The following is a 22,944-nucleotide window of genomic DNA, read 5'->3' as shown; positions in this document are numbered from 1 at the left end:
GAGCAGGCTTCTTCTGCTGATGGCCGTTTAAGGTTTATGTCGATATAGGACGTTTTACTGTGGATATAATACTTTGTACCTGTTCCTCATCATCTTCACAAGGTCCGGTTGTTTCTGGGAATTGCATTCTGCACTTCTTCGCCACCAAAGCTACATTCACTCTCTCAGGAGACAGAACCACATCTCAATCCTCCTTCCTGACGGCTAGTGATGTGCGTGGTCCCATCGGTGTTTATTACTTGCGTAACTATTGTTTCTGTAACAGATAATGTGTGTACCTTCAGTCGTGTCTGGAAATTGCTCCCCAAAATCGAATGAACTTGGGACGGTCTACAATTTGTTTCTGAGCCGTCTTGGCCTTATTTCTTTTGATTTCCCATGATGTCAAGCAAAGAGGCACTGAGTTTGAAGGTAGGCCTTGAAATACATCCACAGGTACACCTCTAACTGACTCAAATGATGTCAATTAGCCTATCAGAAGATTCTAAAGCCATGACATCATTTTCTGGAATTTTCCAAGCTGTTTAAAGGCACAGTCAACTTGGTGTATGTAAACTTCTGACCCACTGGAATTGTGATACGGTGAATTATAAGTGAAATAATCTGTTTGTAAACAATTGTTGGAAAGATTACTTGTGTTATGCACAAAGTAGATGTTTTAACCGACTTGCCAAAACTTTAGTTTGTTAACAAGATATTTGTGGAGAGGTTGAAAAATGAGTTTTAATGACTCCAACCTAAGTGTATGTAAACTTCCAACTTCAACTGTAGCTAGTTGTCCAATGGTGCAATGGAAAAAATAATAACTCGCTTATAGAAGATGAGTGTAGAATGGATAGGGGTGTTTCCATTATCCCAGCCACACATCTTCYAAAAATGTAGAGGAGTCACTTAACGCTCAGTATTTTTAGCTTGGGCGAACGCATGTCAAGTCTGGCCCCCATGTCTCTCTCTTTGTCTCTCTCGCTGAGCCCTGACTGGCGGCATCTGCCCTCTCATATCCCCCTGAGCTGCCCACACCCTAGAGAGGAGGAGCCTCCATGTCCTTTTGCATTTGACCTGGGTGAGGGACCAGTAGCACGGTGAGTCTCTTTGGCCGAGGTGTCTGCTGCCCTCCATGGCCCAATGATCCAGCAAGCAAACCCTTCCTAACACCTGCTGGTCTGACAAGTATCAGGTCGAAGCTACCTAGAGGCTGGTTACCCTTTCTGCGGTTTCTACTGACCACTAAGAAAAACAAAGATTTCTAACCTCAACCCTTTCCCWTTGGATCCGAGACGAGGCGGTTGACGACACCAACCATGGCTGATAAACTGGGTCTGGCTGTGGGGGACGACACGACGTCCATCATGGCGCTATTGGAGCGTGTGGCGGGCATCATTGACAACGTGCAGACATGTCAGACACGTATGGAGGAGAGGCAGCTAGAATTGGAGAACAGCGTCAAGACCATCCAGGAGGACGTGGTGAAGCTGACGGTAAACCACGCCGCCACCAGCAGCACAGTGGACAAGCTGCTGGAGAAAACGCGGACGGTCAGCTGCCACATCAAGGATGTCCGGGTACGGGTGGAGAATCAGAACATCCGCGTCAAGAAGGTGGAAATAACCCAGGAGGAACTGTTGGCCAAGAACAAGTTCCGGGTTGTTATCTACCAGGTAAGCCCATTCAGCCAATGTCATTGCTGTCAGAAGCAAGGGGTACTCACCATTGTCATCTTCATCCTCTAACTGGTTATTTAAGGATCATACTCTCAAGAGTTGTAGAAGAATGTGGTAAATTGTTCAAACTCATGGACTTTAGTTGAGATTTTGATGGCAGAAACAACATGGAGACAGGGGGCCTGAAAGAATCTGTTAAAATTGAGGGTGTTAAAAGTTAAATCAAAGCATGGACTCTTTCAGATGGTTGAATGGTGCAGGCTTAATTTTACTTTGGCCTTCAAAGCTAACAGCTGCAAGCCTGCCGTTGACCTGATTATTTCAGGGCCTGAGTTGCCTTGACAGGACGTAAGATATAGTGCAGTCTATTAAAAGGTTAGATGCTGCACTCAAGAATACGAATCTATGTGGCAAATTGCAAATGACGATACGATTTGGATTAAGCARCCACGGATGGGGCGGAATGGATCTTGGCTGCCATTTTATTTCAGACTAGGAAAGAAAGGGGGAGGTCAAATAACAAAGAACAACATGCTTTTTCTATAAACAAACTGGATTCACTGGCAACCGCRTAATCAATGAAAAATATGCAGTTTGGCATGCAAGTGTGTGTGTGACATACAGTACTAATGTTGAATAAGAAACTATTGCTTTGAAGGCATGCAATGAGTTGATTTAATTCATACTCTCCCTTCTATGAAAATGGATGCTGTAATTAAAGATGACTAACACCGGATCAATTTTCAAACATTTTAACACCAGTTTTTACTCAAATGCATTACAGAWAATGTTTTATTTTATATTAATATTACCACTGGTGTTTATMATTTTTTTATTGTGAAATTACTACCAACAGTAATTTCTAGAAGTTACTTCAAATATTTTTGTAACAGTACGTACTTATGCTGKTTCCCTACAGTCTTGAAGTAAATACTAGGTAATAAGGGGGTAAAGTAAAGTGATACCAACTTAATTCTACTAATTGCTCAGTACTCAATTTTGCAATACTTCAACTAATGTTTGCCTGGTCCAGAATGGGTCATACGGTTAAGACACTTCCATTCCATTTTTACGCTAAAGGGGGAAGTGAAAATGAAACATGATAGGGAGGTTTAGGAATCAAACAWGGAGTGGGGACATCTGTAGCATGGTTACAGTAATGTTGGTTGATTCTCTTGGTATACTGGGATTGACTAAWTCACCACACTGTCTGCCATTCTGCGGTTGTGCCATTTAGTGACCACTAGGTGCTCTTTTTATGTCATCATTTAAATGAAAATTGGTAAATGCAAATTAGAATTCAAATKTAGCAATTTTTTGGGATAAGCTGCACAAACCCAACATGTACATGGTTAGTGATGATTCACTTATATTTAGATCGGTATAAGAGGATCAAAAGAAAAAGATTATGGATGTAACTAATCTTCCYAGATTTCCCTTGTAGCCTAAACCTGCAGTGGCACAGATTTATCAAATCAAATCTTATTTGTCACATGCGCCGAATACAACAGGTGTAGACTTTACTGTAAAATGCTTACTTACGAGCCCTTTCCCAACAATGCAGAGCTGAATAGTATGAACATTTGTAAAAATAAAATTTAAAAAAGATTAAGGAAATACAGTGGTAACATAAAATAACAACAACAAGAGTACCGRTACCGAGTCAATGTGCTGGGGGTACGAGGTAGCTGAGGTGATTGAGGTAATATAATTCACAATGTTTGGTCTCAGCAAAAGAGATGGCTCTAATTTTGACACATTAAAGTATCTCCCAATTTCTTTAGAGAAATAAACTGTAAAACAAGTTACTCTCTTGACAGAAATCAGCTCGACGTACTGTAAGGCAGTTCATGAATATTAATAAAGAGCACTCTCTTTGTTTTTCCAGCTAATGTTGGGCAAGAGAACATTGAAATGGCAAAAAAAAGACTTATTTGGAATTTAAGTCAGAATATAACACTAATAGAACAGWCTCGCTCTCTCGCTCTAATAATGAAGAGCACCTCCAGTCTTTGTAAAGGGGTCTGCTGCTATTTGCTGGKTCTTAATGACAGCTGACAACATTATTCAAAGTTATTATACAAGGTTATTCTGAGAACCTGCTGTGCACAGGGTCCTCTTTCTGTTTTTATACTGAGAGCCTTTTCCTGTCAAGGCCCTCACCTCCTAATAAAGTATTAGGTATGAGGCTGCGATTGTCAATAAACCTCTCTTAGAATTATATGAATGCAAGGGCATAAGTAAGTAAGACATATTATTAAGTAAGGCTAATTAGTAAGTAAGACAATTTAGTAATTAAGTAAGACAAATTAGTAATTAAGTAAGASAAATTAGTATGTAAGAGAAATTAGTAAGTAAGATTAATGAGTAAGTTAGTAAGTAAGTAGGTAAAACAAATTAGTAAGTAAAACAAATTAGTTAGTAAGTAGTTTAGTAAGTAAGACACATTAGTAATTAAATAAGTAAGACCAATTAGTAAGTAAGTAGGTAAGTCAGTCAGTCAGTATATAAATAAGTAAGTAAATATATAACTATGTACAAAATGACATAGTTTATACAGAAAATGAGGGAGGACATTCTCAGAACGATGTCCTCGTGATAGGGCTAAGTTATATATTGAAATTGTATTTAATAGACTTCAAAAGTGATAATTTCTTTGGCTTCATTTCGCAGAGTTTTATTGGGCTTGGCCTATCATAAAGGTTTAGCATGTTAATCCTACATGTGTGAGGCTGTAATTTTATAAAGTCAAAGGCTTGAACTTTTAGCGTAAGTGTTTAGATCAGGTGTTCTATAATACGTAAGAGGCATATTAATGATACAGTACATTAATAGTAGTAATATTTCATATAGCAAATGGTACATGCCTCGTTAGAGTATATTGGAACAGCACTGCAACTCTGAATTCAGCATTGAAAGCAAACTTCCTCACCCATAAATGGAACTTGAATACGTGTAAGGCTTTGGCATGATACTTTGAAATTCGAAAGTTTTCAGACCACTTKACTTTTTCCACATTTTGTTATGTTACAGCCTTATTCKAAAATTKATTMAATTACTTTTYCCCCTCTTCAATCTACACACKATACCCCATAATGACAAAGTGAAAACAGGTTTATATACATTTTTGCTAATTTATTTTTAATAAATGTGTAAGTTAATGCTTAGAGCTGACCTCCCGGCCAAACTGAGCAATCGGGGGAGAAGGGCCTTGGTCAGGGAGGTGACCAAGAACCCAATGGTGACTCTGATAGAGTTCCAGAGTTCCTCTGTGGAGATGGGAAAACCTTCCAGAAGGACAACCATCTCTGCAGCACTCCACCAATCAGGTCTATATGGTAGAGTGGCCAGACGGAAGCCACTCCTCAGTAAAAGGCACATGACAGCCCGCTTGGAGTTTCCCAGAAGGCACCTAAAGGACTCAGTCCATGAGAAACAAGATTCTCTGGTCTGATGAAACTCTTTGATTGGAATGCCAAGCGTCACGTCTGGAGGAAACCTGGCACCATCCCTACGGTGAAGCATGGTGGTGGCAGCATCATGCTGTGGGGATGTTTTTCAGTACCAGGGACTGGGAGGCTAGTCAGGATCGAGGGAAAGATGAACAGATCAAAGTACAGAGAGATCCTTGATGAAAACCTGCTCCATAGCGCTCAGTATCTCAGACTGGGGCGAAGGTTCACCTTCCAACAAGACAACGACCCTGAAAATAGCAGTGCAGCAACGCTCCCCAACCAACCTGACAGAGCTTGAGAGGATCTGCAGAGAAGAAAGGGAGAAACTCCCCAAATACAGGTGTGCCAAGCTTGTAGCGTCATACCCAGAAAGACTCAAGGCTGTAATCGCTGCCTAAGGTGCTTCAACAAAGTAATGAGTAACGGGTCTGAATCCTTGTGTAAATGGGATATTTCCGTTTTTTATTATTAATACACTTGCAAACATTTCTAAAAACCTGTTTTTGCTTTGTCATTATGGGGTAGATTGATGAGGGGGAAAAACTACTTAATCCAGTTTAGAATTGAGGCGGTAATGTCACAAAATGTAAAAAAAGTGAAGGGTTCTGAATACTTTCCGAATGCACTCTATGTAACTGCCATTCAAACACATGAAACAGTTGACGTATAATGTTAACATATGATGTTAAGACATGGTTTTTCTCTTGTGAACATTTCTTGAAAGGATGAATGAGCTGGAGGCCCATGGAAAACGTACTGAAGCATCTCCAATTCCCAAATAACTTCAAGCAGGAGAGGGAAACGAGAGACCCAAGTGAACCAGTACACATCTGATATATGCCAAAGACTATCAAACCAGTTCTCCTTAAACGCGTTATTTAATGAACACATATCTAAATGAATGGTGCTAAACTCTCAGGTGACACAATGTTGTATCAAAACCTTAGTCTTTCTATCTAACTTTTGACATGTTGTGAAATACTGTAGGCCTTTATGGCATATTCTATAAAGTGCATACATTTCGAATTATGTAATAAATTATTATTTTTGAAATATCATTAAAGTCTTGTGTTTTCATAGAATATTAGAGGCCAATAACTTAATTCTGAGATGCACGTAGAACATGATTAATTTACATTTTAGAATGGAGGGTGTTTTTTTGTAATACTGAAATCATACTGTTATTAAGTGATTGTAGGTGGGGAAAAAACAGCCAATTAGGGTCAATCTGTGAAATTTTGTTGACCTGTCTTATGAACCCTATCAGTCCCGAGACCCCAGCAAAAATCTCCTTTTCATTGACTTTCATTTATCTGCATGTCCAGCCTTTATATTTAGCCTCCCAATGAAGTGTTKWACCATTTTCCTTTCAGGACAACCAAGGTTACAAGTAGAACACAAGTTAATTTGACATAAACAGTTGTATTCATGAGTTTTATTGACCAATGTTAATAAGAAAAGGTCAGCCAAAGCAAAAACCTGATCATTTTGTATTTATTTATATGAATGCTCTAAGTACAGAAATTGTTTGCTAACTGGGAAATTAATATCCAACTAGTCAGCGACAACTGTGCAGAGTTTGGTGTTTAAGACAGCAACTATGTGAGCTTATTGCAGTATTATATACGCCATGTCCTTGGATTTCCTATGATCTTCTATGTAGAAGAACCYCTTACCTTCTAATGACTCTTGTGTAGCTAGTGAGCATCATAGAGCAGAGCATGTTACATGTGCATGTTTGTGAGAGCCTTTCAATGATAGCTTTTAATAGTTTGTAGCTCAAGTCATTCAAAAGTCTGTAGCTCAAACACCACGTTTAAAAGGGGTTAGAATTCCAATTTGCGCCGTCATCACGGTGGGACTCATTGGGTTAACAGATATACAGTCCCAAATAATGGTTTGAACCAAATTCACYGATTAACTGAAGCTCACAGTGTGGGCTGGATACAGTGTTGGGTTGCAGATACCAATTTAGCTGCCATCTATGGTAATTCATACAATTATTTATGGTTCTTGGCAATGTCTTCATGAGTGGCTGCTCTCATTTCAAACATTGACTTTAATGAGTGAAGTACTGTATGAAACATGAACCCATTAAATAACTGAGTTATGGGACACGCAGCATTTAGCGAGAGCAGTTGGTCTATGCTTCTCAGGATTGTCAAGACGTCAGATTCTTCATTCAACAACTAAGGCAAAAAGGTCAATATTATGGTGGTCATTCTCCTCCCAACATCAATACTTTTMATTTTGGTCTTTATTTTCTATATATTCAACCTCAATACTATTGCAATCCTTCTGTCAGAGCTCAGATATCATTAAACCTGAAACAAAGTGCTACCACTTGATATTACAGATGTATACTAGCAGGCAGACAAAAAAATGTTTTATTGTCACATACACTGGATAGGTGCAGTGAAATGTGTGGTTTTACAGGTTACAGATGTATACTAGCAAGCAGACACACAAGCGCTTTTGTGTGTCCCTTTGGTTGTTTTGAGGTGGTTCTGAGACACTCAACCTGGTTTCTGATCTCATTACAGGGTGACAGTGAGGTGCCAGCTGTGGCAGCCGGAAAGGAACCCAAAGGACCCAGTCAACCCAAGGCACCCAAACCGTCGGCRGCCGAAGTGGAGCCAGACCACTTTGAGCTCCCCCCTGAGTCTGATGAGGAGTACATGGTGGTGGAGGAAGCCTCGTCCACAGCCGCCAAGATGAAGAAATCAGGCCTGAGCCGCATCGAGAGCTTCAAATCTACCTTCTCCCGTGCGAACATGACCAAGACGAAAGAGAACATGAACAGCAAGGTTGGCCAGATGGGTGAGCGCATCGTATCGACTGAGCGCCGGGAGAAGATCCGCCAGTCCGGCGAGAGGCTCAAGCAGTCCGGCTCGCGGCTCAAGGAATCTATTGCCAGCCATGTGCCAGCCAAACTGAAGAAGGAGAGGACTGTGGCGGAGGGCCAGGAGGGGGCCGAGGGGGTCACTGAGGGTGCCGCACCCATCCCACCACCCAAGGGACGCAAATCCGCAAGCCCTGACCTCGCCTACACGGAGGTGACCAAGGAGGCTGAGGATGGAGAGGATGAGGTACCGATAAATGATATCAAGCAGCTCTCCTAAAACAGCAGTCAAGGAAACTGAAAAACAACAACATACATGTTATTTTTCCTTGTTTTAATATTTTTTTTTTGGATTGGCCTGTGACCCTAGTCCCAGTAGTCCCGGTCCCAGAAACAGGCCAGTTAGGGTGTCAAAACGAAGAGTTTATATAATCCACACACTCCTGTAACATTTGGAAGTCATCTTTGTTTTGGGAATTCAAGGATTTATATAGAACAAGTAAATATATATATATTTTTTCTTTTTTTCCTGTTTACATTAGACATGGACTTTCAAGTATTCAAAACAAATAARCTGAAAAGAATTACAGCAAGTTTGAGGGATTGGACATTTTCTACAGACTTTCAACATCTTCATAATCAACATACTTACAACATAACGGACATTCAATTGTCGTTAATTTGCATGTTGAAAGGCTGAATATGGGATGTTAAGGCTAAACTACTGAAATGACGGAAGTTGAAATTGAGTTTAGGTATGAATGGTTTAATTAAGGTTAATGTTACATATGAAAAACAATAACTTGACAGAGAAATGTCTTGTGTGAAGGTATGTGAAGAGTGATGAGCTTCAGGACTGAATGATGTCAACTCATGCCCRCCGAACCAGAATTCAGTGAATAGATAACATTTCTTGTGCAGTTTTTGCAGAGAAAAACTAAAATCAGCTGTTGTCTGAGGAGTAATGCATATATAAACATATWTAACAAGTATATATCATTTCATTGGAAAATGGGTTAATTTCGAAATTGGTCCTTTGTAGCTCAGTTGGTAGAGGATGGCGCTTCTAACACCAGGGTAGTGGGTTCAATTCCCGGGAACCAGACATACGTACAGTGTATGCACGCATGACGAAGATAAAAGCTTCTGCTAAATGGCAAATATGATTATATTATATGAAACGGTGAGTGAGGAAACTACTGTGTATTATGTCAAATATCTATGATATGACATTTAAAAAATAAACAATAATTAGCTATACAAATGGCCAGTAGGAATAGACATTGTAAGTACATCATTTAACTCCCTATGGACAYAAGCAGATTCTTGAATATTTGCATCTTCTGCTCATTTAGTATGGTTAAATATATGAAGCCATTTCTAGATATTTTTTGCTGTTATAGTGTGAGTGATTTGGCATGACTATAGATATTATTTCAAGTTTATGCCACTTTACATATATAGGATGGATTTTAAGCCTCTCTGCTGCTAAGGAGAGGTAACACATTGTGCATGTTATTATTTATTCAATTGTCCAATACTCTTGTTAACTGTAGATTTTGTTTCTATTCAATGAACACGGTTTAAAAAGGTCTAACCTCGGTGCAGTACTACACTAACTGTTGCTATGGTAATTATCTTCTACACGTCCAAAATATGTTAATTAAGATAGTAGACAAGACAGTAGTCGAAAGCTTTTGTAAATTCCCATAAAATGTGTCCTAACAGCTTATGACAACCACACTCGTATTACAACACACATAACCCAGTCATAAGSTATAGAACTGTGGGAAAAAAATTACTGGCATCCTTGTTTGCTATGCTATGATTTATTACATAATTATTAAAATGTTATAAAAGTGTTATTACTATGATGCGACATGATGCTATTCAAATGCTTTTTGACAGGGTAAAGTGTCAGAGGGGTTGATTTTAGTGGATAAATTGGAATAGGGGAAACATGTCATAACAGCTATCTTTTCTACAGCACTTCAACAAATAAAAYACCAGGATATGATGAGTTATTCAAAAACAAGAATTTATATACGACTTGTGCATTGTTTACATCTACTGGTATTCTTTGAAAATGTGTTTAATAAAAATTCCAAATATAGTAATTTGGCTGCACAAAATACTAGCATTATTGATTAATCAATTCATTTGCACTACGTAGACAAATAGTAATTCTGAGAAATCACTTGGAATTAGATAAACACACACATTGTCGTCATTGTCATATTCAGTATGTGGTTGAKACACACACACAGTCACTCATTCACACTCACACACGCACCCCTACCTATCCACTGCCACCCCCCACACAAACATGTTTTGCAAAACTAAAATGACTAACCACTTGAAATGAAATGTCCACTCATTTGCAGTCACAGAGCAGAGCCACTCCCCTCAGTGTCCAGTGGTCAGGGGCCTGGAAGGTGCGCAGCAGCAGGGAGAAGATGAAGGTGAGGTCTGTGCGTCTGGGTTTCTTATACACGGGACAGGCGTACAGGCTTATCCCTTGCTGACGCTTGGCATCGGAAGCCAACGTGCTGATAGCATAGACGTGGACCACAGGGAGGACTGTGAAAAGGACCTGGAAGTGAAAGACGGGGGTGAGACTCAATAGGCTGGTTTTAACAACTTCAGACTCAAAGGAAATTYATTACAGACCTGGGTAAAATACATKATGTCAAATACAAGTAATCAAGGTGCACTTGAATTTAGAGTTTTCACTTTCGGGACTATTTCATTGGTATGATATTGTTGTTGACAGAACCCAGGTCTGGTTCATTCAAAGTTTTTACCATCGATCTTAGTGAAGCAAATAATAATGAGCATAAATATTCTCAGTGGAAAATGAGATAATGCTATATGCTAACCTTTGGAGGTGACTCTGTGAGTTTGGCRTTTCTTTTGTCCCACCCTGCCCCGTCCAGGAAGAGTCCGTAGATGTAGACTCCGCCCATGTCGTCTGGCGGTGGCGCTGTGACGTCCTCCCTCATCATCCGGGTGACATCGTTGTGCAGGACGACAGTGTCCAGAGCCCAGCCTTTGGCCAGGTTCATCCTTGTGGTCTCCTGCCTCATGGCAGTCAGAAAGCCCTATGACAAACCACACACAGTTTATCATGGCATGACTTTGAAAACATTGTTGCTGGGTGCTTTAAAAGAACACTATTTAAAATCATAACATTTCTATCATAATGTAATATACATTATTCCCAGGTAATACATAAACAGTACAAGTTCCACACGAAGTACTGTAACCAGATATTCATTGGTGCGACTGCCATGTCTGCTCCACCTCTGAGCTTGTACATTTGCAGTAAGTGACTCGTTTCAGGAAACTAGGCATATGTCGCGGGTCACCACTTCACAGGAGAGCCATTTGAAMGTAAAGTTGTTTTCATTTTAAGTTAAAAAGTGTACTGTTAGCTAGCTAGCTAACGTTAGCTGGCTGGCTCGCTAGCTAACATTACGTGTATGATCTTATTATTTGTATCTCAGAGCCATTTGCATTGCTAGTTATAGCCTAATGTTAGCTAGCTAACATTGAACCTGGTTGGTTAGCTACCTGCAGATTCATGCAGGGTAGTAACGTCTTGAGTTGTGATTATGGTTAATTGTTTACCCAGCTAGCTAGCTACATGTCTTAACAAAAGACTCCACTATGCAAGTAACCATTTCAATAGAATGTCACAGCGACAACTGTTGATAGATGTAGCTGGTAAATTSACTCTGGCTAACTACTCCGATTTCAGAGCACTCTCGTCTSAGTATGCCAGAGCGCAGAATAACTGACACATTTACRAACACTCAACACCAGTTGAATATGTCCGGTGTCAGTAAACGTTGGCAAAAAAGCATAAATTGTTGCCAGCAGCACAGTTGCAGTCACCAACGCTCTGGATAACATAAAAACAGCCTAACCAGCTCTGCTAGGGCGAGTAAAATAGTCAGTGAGCTGTTCTCTCATTTGTGTCTTGAAGTAGCTAGCCAACGTTCGCCAGTTAGCTTGGGTGCTTGACTGTCGTTGTTAGGACAGAACACTCAGATCAACCCTTAAAGAGTTKGGTGSGACTAAAACTTAAGAGGGTGTGAACGATGCTGAAGGGGTGTAGACAAAGAAKAGCTCTCCAGTAGGTACCAAAACATTCAAAGGCCATTTTCTCAAGGTTGATCAACTTTCAAAGCAGAATTACTTTCCCATTGTTCTTCAAATGCAGTGTATGATACACCACTGTAGCTCTGTGTCTCTGCTTTTATCCAATGTAAAGAAACACAATTTCAAATTTTGCTACAYAAGATTGAATCAAGGCGGTCGSTCACGTATACCCTACCTGTGGGTTGAAGAAGCCAGTGAGCCAGAACTGGTGGGGCCGTCCACTGGAGATCCAGGTATGAAACTGCTGGTTCCTCTCCAGTAGCTCCGTGAACCAGAAGCCCAGCGTCGCTGAGTCCCAGCTGATCTTCTGCCACAGCTTGGGGATGCGAGCGTCATACATGCTGTCCAGGGCATCCCTCAAATCCTCTGACATGATAATGGTCCCTAATGGTAGATAATTTAGTTCAGGGACTTGAAACCTAYAATCAGACTCAAAGGTCTCACTTCGATTTTGGAGTAGAGAAAAATGTTGTCTAATTTCTTTTCAAAAGTTGCTAACTAGCTATGTATTGTATTTCCATGCTAATTACACTGTACAGTGTGAAAGTTGTTGTTTTTATTACAGATTATCTTTTTTATAGTACCTCTGTATGCATTTACAGTATGTGTTTTTTAGAGACTTACCATCAATGGCCAGTTTCAGATCGGTGAGAGTACTSCGTACACAGCCTATGATTCGCTGCATGCGGTCAAGCTCCTGCCGCAGAAAGATGTTCATGGGCTGTAAAAGGCCCATTTTCTGAAGATGAGCTCTCACCTGAAGYACAAAGTAGAGGGGACCTTATTATTGATGTAGTTGYTCAGTTGATCTGTGGTACATATGGTATCTTTACAGAGCCAAGATATAACAAGTGTTGACCCCAACCCCTGATTGACACAATCAACCTTGTCCATGTCAGGTTGGTTACCTCATGTGGAACGTAGTCTGGTGGCAGCTTGTCCAGCATCTCGTTGGCCAGTTTCTGGACAGTGGCCTCTCTTGTCTCCCCTCCCCCTCCTCCACTGTCCTTGGGTTGGATATTGATGATGGTGCTTAGGATCTCGTTGGCCATGTTTGTCTGGTACGTAATGTCAGCATTAGGATGAAGACCGAATACCTGTTGGTCACACAACTGTGATTAGTATATGTGTTGTATGTATGTTTGAGTAGAGGAAAATATGTTTGTTGCTCCAGTGTGATAGTAGCCTATTCAAAAATAACCAAAACCTGTCTAACATGAACCGTCTGCTAACTGCAAGCAGAAAATAACGATGTAGCACTAATGTCACACCAATAACATCTCTCCCCCCTCTTACCTCTGGCGAGTCGACCAGCGGCAGGGTCTCAATGTGGAGCAGGTAATCCGGCACATTCTTGGCTTTGGGTATAGTATAACCCTTGTAGAAACAGAACTTGTCGGCGAATGTGCTCTCGCTGAACCACACGCGGGTGAAGGTGTTGAGAAGGTGTTTGTCCAGGTCGTCTGTTACGCGGCCGCCATATTGGACCTCGCCCAGCATATAGCGCAGGCAGCTCCAGTTGACGCCACGCTTCACGTCCAACTCGTCCAGGTGGTTCTGGACAAACTGCATGCTGGAGGTGAAGTCTGCCTGGTTGAACTCGTACGGGATGTTCCAGCCCAGGGGGCCAAACTTACGCCTCTCCTGCATGGAGAAAAACCAACACACATGAGATTGATAGAGAGATTGATGGACATCATTGGTTCATCCATTCATTCATTTATTTTCACTGGGTAAAATATCATTAGAAGTAATAACTGTATAGTTAAAGCATAGATTGTAATGTAAAGAATGTGAGCGTTTCACAGTAGGACGCTACTGTTTTCAAAATGGTTCCCTGTCCTGCAGAGGGGAAAGAAGAAAGGTACAGAGGCAGAGCACGTAAGAACAGAGAAATAAGGCAGAGTATAGTAAGAACCAGAGAAATAAGCGGCAGAGTACTAGTAAGAACAGAGAAATAAGAGCAGATCACTAGTAAGAACAGAGAAATACAGAGGCAGAGTACTAGCAAGAACCAGCAGAAATACAGAGGCAGAGGACTAGTAAGAACAGAGAAATACAGAGGCAGAGTACTAGTAAGAACCAGAGAAATACAGAGGCAGAGTACTAGTAAGAACCAGAGAAATAAGAGGCAGATCACTAGTAAGAACCAGAGAAATACAGAGGCAGGTACTAGTAAGAACAGCAAAATACAGAGGCAGAGTACTAGTAAGAACAGTACGAGCAGCGGACTATAAAACAGAGGAATACAGAGGCAGAACGCAGTACAAGAAACAGTACAGAGGCAGAGTACTATTAAGAACCAGAGAAATAAGAGGCAGAGTACTATAAAAAAACGAGAAATACAGAGGCAGAACATAGCAAGAACCAGAGAATACAGAGGCAGAACACTAGTAAGAACCAGAGAAATCATAAGGCAGATCAGTTAGTAAGAACGCAGAAAATACAGAGGCAGAGTACTATCAAAAAACAGAGAATACAGAGGCAGAGCACTAGCAAGAACCAGAGAATACAGAGGCAGAACACTAGTAAGAACCAGAGAAATACGAGGCAGATCACTAGTAAAACCAGAGAAATACAGAGGCAGAGTACTCAGTAAGAAACGCAGAGAAATACAGAGGGCAGAGTACTAGTAAACCAGAGAAATCAGAGGCAGAGTACTAGTAAACCAGAGAAAATCAGAGGCAGACACTAGTAAGAACCAGAGAAATACAGAGGCAGAGTACTAGTAAGAACCAGAGGAAATACAGAGGCAGAGTACCTAGTAAAAACCAGAGAAATCAGAGGCAGAGACTAGAAGAACCAGAGAAATACAGAGGCAGATACACTAGTAAGAACCAGAGAAATAAGAGGCAGAGCACTAGTAAGAACCAGAGAAATACAGAGGCAAGTACTAGTAAAACCAGAGAAATACAGAGGCAGAGTCTAGTAAAACCAGAGAAATACAGAGGCAGAGTACTAGTAAGACCAAGAGAAATACAGAGGCAGAGTACTAGTAAAAACCAGAGAAATACAGAGGCAGAGTCACTAGAGAACCAGAGAAATACAGAGCAGAGTACTAGTAATAACCAGAGAAATACAGAGGCAGAGTACTAGTAATAACCAGAGAAATACAGAGGCAGGTACTAGTAAAACCAGAGAAATACAGAGGCAGAGTACTAGTAATAACCAGAGAAAATACAGAGGCAGAGTACTAGTAAGAAACAGAGAAATACAGAGGCAGAGTACTAGTAAAACCAGAGAAATACAGAGGCAGAGCACTAAGTAAGAACCAGAGAAATACAGAGGCAAAGTACTAGTATAACCAGAGAATACAGAGGCAGAGTACTAGTAAAACCAGAGAAATACAGAGGCAGAGTACAGTAAAACCAGAGAAATACAGAGGCAGAGTACTAGTAAATAAACCAGAAGAAATACAGAGGCAGAGTACTAGTAAGAACCAGAGAATCAGAGGCAGAGTACTGTAAAACCAGAGAAAATACAGAGGCAGAGCCTAGAGAACCAGAGAAATACAGGGCAGAACTAGTAAGAAACCAGAGAAATACAGAGAGAAGTACTAGTAAAACCAGAGAAATACAGAGGCAGAGCATTAGCAAAGAACGCTAGAGAAATACAGAGGCAGAGTCACTGCAGAAAACCAGAGAATATACAGAGGCGCAGAGCTACTAGTAAAGAAACCAAGAAAATACAAGAGGCAGACACTGCTAGTAAGAACAGAGAAAAGGGAAAGGAAAACCATGGTAGTAGGTGGAAAGACTGTTATTGATGTGAACGCTGAAAATGTTGGAGAAACAACAGCCATTGGGGATATGGGTATTTCATTTGATGGTATGATATGGGGATATGGGATTATGATACGGGGTATGAAATGGGGGTGAATCAGGTTTGAAATGATGTTGTTCAGTCAGACCTGAACAGTAGTGTGGAGGAAGGCCACAGCGTATAACAGAGGTCTCCACTGGGGCAGGTTAGTGATCTCCAGCATCTCCTGAGTCACACCGTTGTAGGTCCTTTTCAACCCTGCTTTCATACCTGGACACAACATAAGACCACAAATCTGGTATGACACAAATTAATAATACGAAGATACTGTATATGCCATGTTCATCAATCCAGATTATGAAGTTAACACAGAAGAAGTGGTTTACATGTACCTTGAGGAGGCTCATTGGTGAACTTGATGGACGACTGCAGGAARTTGATGGGGAACTTGGGGTGGACCTCGGTGGTCAGCCACACCCTACAACCGCTGTGGATGTTTTCGGTGTTGGTGACCGACTCCAGCAGCTCGTCCAGGAAGTCCAGGCCCAGGTGGCAGTTCTGGAGGAGGAGCCAACCTCCGTCAGCCATACTGTTGGCCAATAACCTGCGAGCGTGCACTTCCTGGCCCTGTCCCATGGAGATGGGTCTGCATGGTGCTCCCTACAGGTACACGCCGTACACAACATCAGCAAAACAGTCAAATACATRCAGTAGAAAACAGATGCATCATGCYTTTTAGTCTAGGAGTAGGCTTAATCTATGTCTGAGAAACTTGCCACTTAAGTCACCTTTGCTTTTGCAAGCCTCTCTATGTTCTCTGTGGGGTCGGAGCCCATAGACAGGAAGCACACCATGGGAGTCCTCTTGTCACTCTCCGCCCACATGGACTCCATGTCCAGAATGACCCCCTCGGCGTACTTAGGCCCCAGCGACTCAGCGATGTAATGCCGTGCCTGGAACAAAAACCAAAGGGATTCACCAGCTAATGTGGAGAACACAGGCTATACCACTGCAGYTGAGGATTTTCAACACGGAAATGTTTCATTAGCTTTGGATAATGCTTTAGATAAATCTATGGCTTTATTGGAGGTTTTCATTTTGTCATTATTGAAGAGGCAACATTTGRTGGATCAACCTGGGTTCTAAGATGACAGAGAACTATGAAATAAAAACCTACATGTTTGAATCCACCTATTTTTATTTGTGAAAAGTTTATATTGCAGGGWGATAATTATATGGCCAATGGGGAAAGGATTTTATTCGGATCACATAGCAATAACCTAAAGCAGAATCATTGACATGTTGCACAGAGGATCTGCAGCCTAAGAGCATAGAGAGCAGTACTGTACAGYKGTTCTTCCTTTAAAAGTGAGTCGCATTCTATTAATAGAGATGATTGGAAATGTGTTGGCTGAAGAGACATAGACAGGTAGTATTCAACACCACACTGCCCAAAGGAGAAGAAACATGTCTGGAGAACAAAACATTAGTTTTCAATTGAATGTGAAAAATGTTTGTTTACAGCACAATGTATAGTACATCGAGTGCATACATTTGTGTTTAGTGTATGTGATCCTTGCAGGACTTCAACCCACAACCTTGCCATTACTATCACCAMAGCCACGGTCTTACCAACTATGTCACTCCACTTCCAGGAGCATGTAGGGTGATTCCACGTCAGCGTAGGTCAAAAATATATATGGTATCTGAAGAGGGCATTTTAGGTCTAAAAGGGCCTAAAATGGCCACTTTCATCATGATTTTCTCAAAAATGGTTTGTGATRCAAATGTAAAAAGCATGTCAAACATCCTTCCGCCCTATGAAGTTTCTTTGTAAGAATTGCCAGAACAATCTGAGATACAAACAATATTTTGGGGCTMCGCTRGCATGGAATCACCCTGTAGGTTTGTGGAAKAGTCYTAGCCAGTKGTGGAAAAAGCACCAAATTGTCATACTTGAGTAAAAGTAAAGATATGTTWATASAAAATGACTCAAGTTAAAGTGAAAGTCACCCAGTAAAATASTACTTGAGTAAAAGTCTAAAAGTATTTGGTTTTAAATATAGTTAAGTATCAAAGGTAMATGTAACTGTTAAAATGYAYGTAAGTAAGTATAAAAAGTAMAAGTATAAATCATTTCAAATTYCTTATATTAWGCAAMCCAGATAGCACCATTTTCTTGTTTTCTAAATTACAGATAGCCAGGGGCACACTCCAACACTTTAGTGAGTCCACCARATCAGAGGCAGTAGATGACCAGGAATGTTCTCTTGATAAGTGAGTGAATTGGACCATTTTCCTGTCCTGCTAAGCATTCAAAWTGTAAGKAGTACTTTTAGGTGTCAGGGAAAATGTATGRWGTAAATAGTGCATTRTTTTCTTTAGGAATGTAGTGAAGCAAAAGTTGTCAAAAATAAAAATAGTAAAGTAAAGTACAGATCCCCAAAAAACCTACTTGTAGTACTTGAAAGTATTTTTTACTTAAGTACTTTACACCACTGGTCCTAGCTTAGTAGATATTTGGCAAAGAGCCTCAAACTCAGTTTCCACCTGTCATGCGTGTCAAAATGTAATCAGCTGCCTCCTCTTAGTACGTACATGTGGGTAGCATTTCTAAAGTGGAGACCTCAGATCAGATTTGACATGGGAATTCAGTGCCTTAGCTCCTCCGGCTGTCCAAAAGTGGGGAGAAGTGTGACATTTCACAAAAGGTGGGAAAGTACCACACCCTAACCCTACTTCTACGCCTATTCATTTTAATAGAGTTCCTGCATACTTAGTGCCAAATTCATTTGGAACTTGTTGAAATATTTTCGAAGCCATTMAATTTCGCTGATATTAATTGATGATAAAATGTATTCACTTTGGTTTACTGATGTAAAACTAGGCAYTGTACCATCAACAGTTCTTTGTCTTGTTTCTTCAGACAAACATAACATTTACTCAGTGTTTGAAGGATTTGGACCCACCCTACAAAGTCTGGTTTGTGTAACTTGGCAATGGTTTGGTCGAGAAGGAGAGATGGTGGATTTGAATGGGTAATCGCTGGCTATGCGGACTGTCAGCTGTTCGCTCATTTCAGAGAGGCTTTTTATAGTTCCCTCCCAAGTCAGAACTGAAAGGGGAGACGCTTGTCTGTAACGTACGCATTTGTAAATGATTACAGTACACCTGTGCTTTTCTCTCTTTCTCACCGTCTTCCCCAGAGTTTCCACGGTTACTAAGTAAATGAACTTGTCAAATTACATCACTCAGCAAGTCTTAATTTAGATTTGAAAAAAAGGTAATTTGCTCTTGAATGGTATGACAAGTTTGAGGCCAGCACGTTTATTTTACATTTACATTTTAGTATTTTAGCAGATGCTCTTATCCAGAGCAACTTACAGAAGCAAGTAGGATGAAGTGCCTTGCTCAAGGGAACATCGGCARATTTTTCACAGAGTCGGCTCTGGGATTTGAACCAGCGRCCTTTCTGTCACTGGCTCAAAGCTCTTCACCGCTAGGCTATCTGCCACCTTTATTTCTGGAGCACTGTGCCTGCATAAAAATATTAAAGGTACCATCCAGACTCAAGGAAAGATGAGTAACGTTTGGGTTGTTCTGGGTCAAAAGCTTTTGCTGTATGTGGGAAATTACATTTTATTRAAGGGGTAAATACAAACTAGTATCTTGAAAATACACGGATATGCATTTCTTCTGTTGAAACAAAAATATATTGTTGCCGATAGCACAGGAAATGTTGATTGAGCAGACACTGACCCAATTCGTACGTGAGGCCTAAATAACAACAGATAGGCCCACCCACCTGTGCAATGGTCCGGTCGGGGCACCAGCTCCTGATCAACAATAACTTCCTGAATGTGTCCAGCATGCTGTCGTATCCGTCAGGCACCGGGGCCTCCTCGGGGGCAGGCTCGTCGAACCAGGCCCTCCARGAGCGGTCGTTGTGGGTGACCTGGGTCAGCAGCTGGGTGAAGGGGTGCACGCTGGACAGCTGGACCAGGTTCAGCCACGTTATGTCCAGGATCCAGCGCCGCGGCTTGGGCTCCACAGAGTTCAGGTCCAGAGCTGCACCTCCTAGGAGAGGAGGAGATATATTCCATATGTGTATAACTATACACTCATTTCAAGTTCTAAATATGTGTAGGATCTTCTGTAATGCATGGTGCACAGTTAATATGATTACTACTCATGGTTTAATAACGATTGAATTGAATAACGGCAACAAATGTAATAGAGAGAAAGTGAGAATTATTAAGCTTCCCATATGACGACGCACTGCCAATTTGTAACAAATCTCACATCTCAATTTACACAAATCTAAGTGGGGTTGAGGGTGAAGAAGCACATTAAACTCAGAGGGTTTGCTTAGTGAATACTGGGTTCATTTTAAGATGGAAGCATGACGGATAACAATTCTCTTTTCTGTAAAGGTTGAAAACTAGTCAATGTTGGAAATAAGAAGAACTGTATGCAAATACAATAAGAGAAAACAAAGAGTTCTTCCAAATAAATAGCTTGATGTACATTATCGCAGTCAAAGAAAGTCCTAATACCATTGGTGTGTGAGAGGGGGAATTCAGGGGGCTAAAATAGATCTGGATGCATACAGTCAGCAGTGTGATGTAAGCTGAACTAGGGCTGGGGTATTCAGTTACCCCCCTTGTGGGTGGGCCAAGTCGCATGTGAGACACACTATGAGATACCCTACATGGGTGATAAGAGCAAAGTGATGGGTGTCACTTTTTCGTTGTGAAAAGACACATTGATAAAGGTAAATGTGATTAGTAATGACTGATATTAATTGAAGGGTTACGTTGAAATTGTMTTTTTTAAATCAGATAGGTGACCAGGAAAATATAGGCTCTAGGCTACAGTTAGGCCTCACAGTTTATCCTGGCCAGGTCATGTGGCCAGTCTTATCATAACCTAATCATAAATCATACACGGTAGTAGTCAGGTAGGGATAAAACTAGTTTCCGTTATTGGAATGCTACTGTTTAAACTCATTGCTTCTATGACAGGTTCTGAAATCTTACTACACAGAAATAAAAATTGGATGCAAAAACAAAAAAAAGGTAAGCTCTATTTAGCTATCAATGTCATTTCCAAGTTGGATGTCTGGGAAGTTGAAAACATCAGCCACATTCATAACAAATCAGGAGGTACTGAAACAATCCAATGTTAATGTGATAAAGGTCTGAAAGTTGCAATGGAAAATATGAATGTAACTGGCCGAACCTTTGATGAAGGTTTGAAAGTCGCTGTGGGAGATGTTCCTGGCCTGCAGGTCGACCTTCAGGGCCAGCAGGAGGGTGAAGAGGAACTTGTGATCCTCATACAGGCCTCTAGCTGTATATCGAAACGCCTGGTAGGTCAGAAACTCAATGATGTTGAGGATCCTTTTAGAGGTGATCTGGGACTTGGTGGATTTCTCCATTGACGAGTCGAAGATGCCCAGGAACTGGCGGAGGGAGGTCTGGTACATGATGTTGACCAGGCTCATCTCCACTATGAGGAAGTAGAGGATGCTGCCCCGTGTGGCCACCAGACGGTACTCCTCCCTGGCCAGATTGATCTTCACCTCGGTATCGGCTGCCACYTTTAGCTTCTCACTCACCTGTTGGGAACATTTTAAGTACAATGTTGGACTACTGTGTCACAAATCTGAGAACATTTAAATCAATACATATAGTGGAAATACATATATGTATATTTAAAAATGTATTTAAAAAATGATGCTCTTGTTCATTTCTTTCATACTTCATAATTGGAAAGAAATCATGCACATTTGGCCAATCCAAAACACAGATACCTCCTCTGCTGTGGTCTTGGTGACTCTCAGGACCTCGATAAGGGACTCGTCCTCCACCAGAGAGCCCTCAGTGCTGGTCAGTCTGTACAGGAGGTTATCCTCCAGCTCCTGCATCTTCCTCTTGTTGGAAGTCACTTCTTCCAAGAGCTTCACACGCTCTGACTCCAGCTCCTGAGAGAGAGAGAGAGAGAGAGAGAGAGAGAGAGAGAGAGAGAGAGAGAGAGAGAGAGAGAGAGAGAGAGAGAGAGAGASRSACACACAGACAGAGAGAAATAAGCATGTCTTGTAAGAGCAAGGAGGTACTTGTATTTCTTTAAACTCTGTATAAACTCTGTGTGACTGACAGCTGTATTTGACTAGCTTTACTCAAACAATATGAATGGCAACCCCAGTTATGTACTCTATAGGTATACTGCATAAATGGGATCCCTGTACCTGTTTCTCTATTTGGATGACCCGGCCAAGCAGCTGGTCCTCCAGGCCTTTGAGAGTGACAGTGAAGTCCACCACAGCAGTCTTAGCACTGATCTCAGGGGTGTAGGCCGGGTTAGCCAGCTTAGTGGTGATATAGAGGGTGAACTCCTTCATCACATCCACCTCTTTGTCTCCTACCTTCACCTGGGGACAGGACAGGCAACAGAGGGCTGGAAGAGATACTCTATGAAATGGCAACAGAGAGCCGGAGGCTTGTTGTCATAGCACGGGCATCTTGGACCCAATATTAAAAACGATTACGTTCATATCCCACATAGAGCTTAATAAAACAAAAGGAGGTCGAAACTAGAGCAAAAATTACAGTTTTCCAGGCACTATTGTAATTATCTATCAGACAGTATTTGCAAACTATCAGCTGTGCAAGCACAAACACGACTCCAAGACGTTTAACTCCAAGACAGCACAAACCCTATACATCTACATTGATGACAAAAAGCAGCATATTACTTTATACGTGGAGCCAGACTTGATGAAGTTCTTCTCCAGAATGTTGTCCAGGGCAGGGTCTAGCTCCTCTCCTACGTCCTCGATCAGTAGGGGGCGCCCCAGAGACATGCTGTCCTCCAGGTGGGAGCGGAAGTACTTGTGGTTCAAAGATGTCACCTGAAACAGTCAGTAACAGAGATGGTAATAAAACCTATGTTCATTCATGGTTTATTTGTATTGTTTTATGCAAAACAGGTAGGGTCAAGTTCATTTGGATTAAAGAAATGTTGTCTGTTTCTCCAGACATTTATCTCATACAGACTG

General features: G+C 41.2%; 2 protein-coding genes across 2 annotated transcripts in view; one reads left to right on the top strand and one right to left on the bottom strand.

The window, feature by feature from the left end:
- The first annotated feature begins 966 nt into the window (after positions 1 to 966).
- Positions 967 to 10,075, top strand: LOC111953404 (caveolae-associated protein 4a-like). The gene is made up of 2 exons (XM_023972645.1): positions 967 to 1,658; positions 7,660 to 10,075. Exons 1-2 carry the CDS (start codon positions 1,302 to 1,304, stop codon positions 8,236 to 8,238), a joined length of 936 nt encoding a protein of 311 aa, XP_023828413.1. The 5' UTR covers positions 967 to 1,301; the 3' UTR covers positions 8,239 to 10,075.
- The window catches only part of dnah5l (dynein, axonemal, heavy chain 5 like), a 78,822-nt gene continuing 65,393 nt past the window's right edge, over positions 9,516 to 22,944 (bottom strand). Inside the window, 14 exon segments of the mRNA XM_023973366.2 lie at positions 9,516 to 10,551; positions 10,838 to 11,059; positions 12,298 to 12,506; positions 12,747 to 12,879; positions 13,031 to 13,219; positions 13,419 to 13,766; positions 16,033 to 16,154; positions 16,277 to 16,544; positions 16,673 to 16,837; positions 19,690 to 19,961; positions 21,126 to 21,504; positions 21,700 to 21,870; positions 22,135 to 22,317; positions 22,642 to 22,797. Coding sequence (XP_023829134.2) covers positions 10,333 to 10,551; positions 10,838 to 11,059; positions 12,298 to 12,506; positions 12,747 to 12,879; positions 13,031 to 13,219; positions 13,419 to 13,766; positions 16,033 to 16,154; positions 16,277 to 16,544; positions 16,673 to 16,837; positions 19,690 to 19,961; positions 21,126 to 21,504; positions 21,700 to 21,870; positions 22,135 to 22,317; positions 22,642 to 22,797 — 3,036 coding nt within the window. The 3' untranslated portion in view covers positions 9,516 to 10,332.

The sequence above is a fragment of the Salvelinus sp. IW2-2015 genome, linkage group LG27, assembly GCF_002910315.2.
Source record: "Salvelinus sp. IW2-2015 linkage group LG27, ASM291031v2, whole genome shotgun sequence".
In the NCBI taxonomy this organism is placed as follows: domain Eukaryota; kingdom Metazoa; phylum Chordata; class Actinopteri; order Salmoniformes; family Salmonidae; genus Salvelinus; species Salvelinus sp. IW2-2015.
Note: the sequence above shows the minus strand (reverse complement) of the source record. Positions and strands in the feature narration are given on the sequence as shown.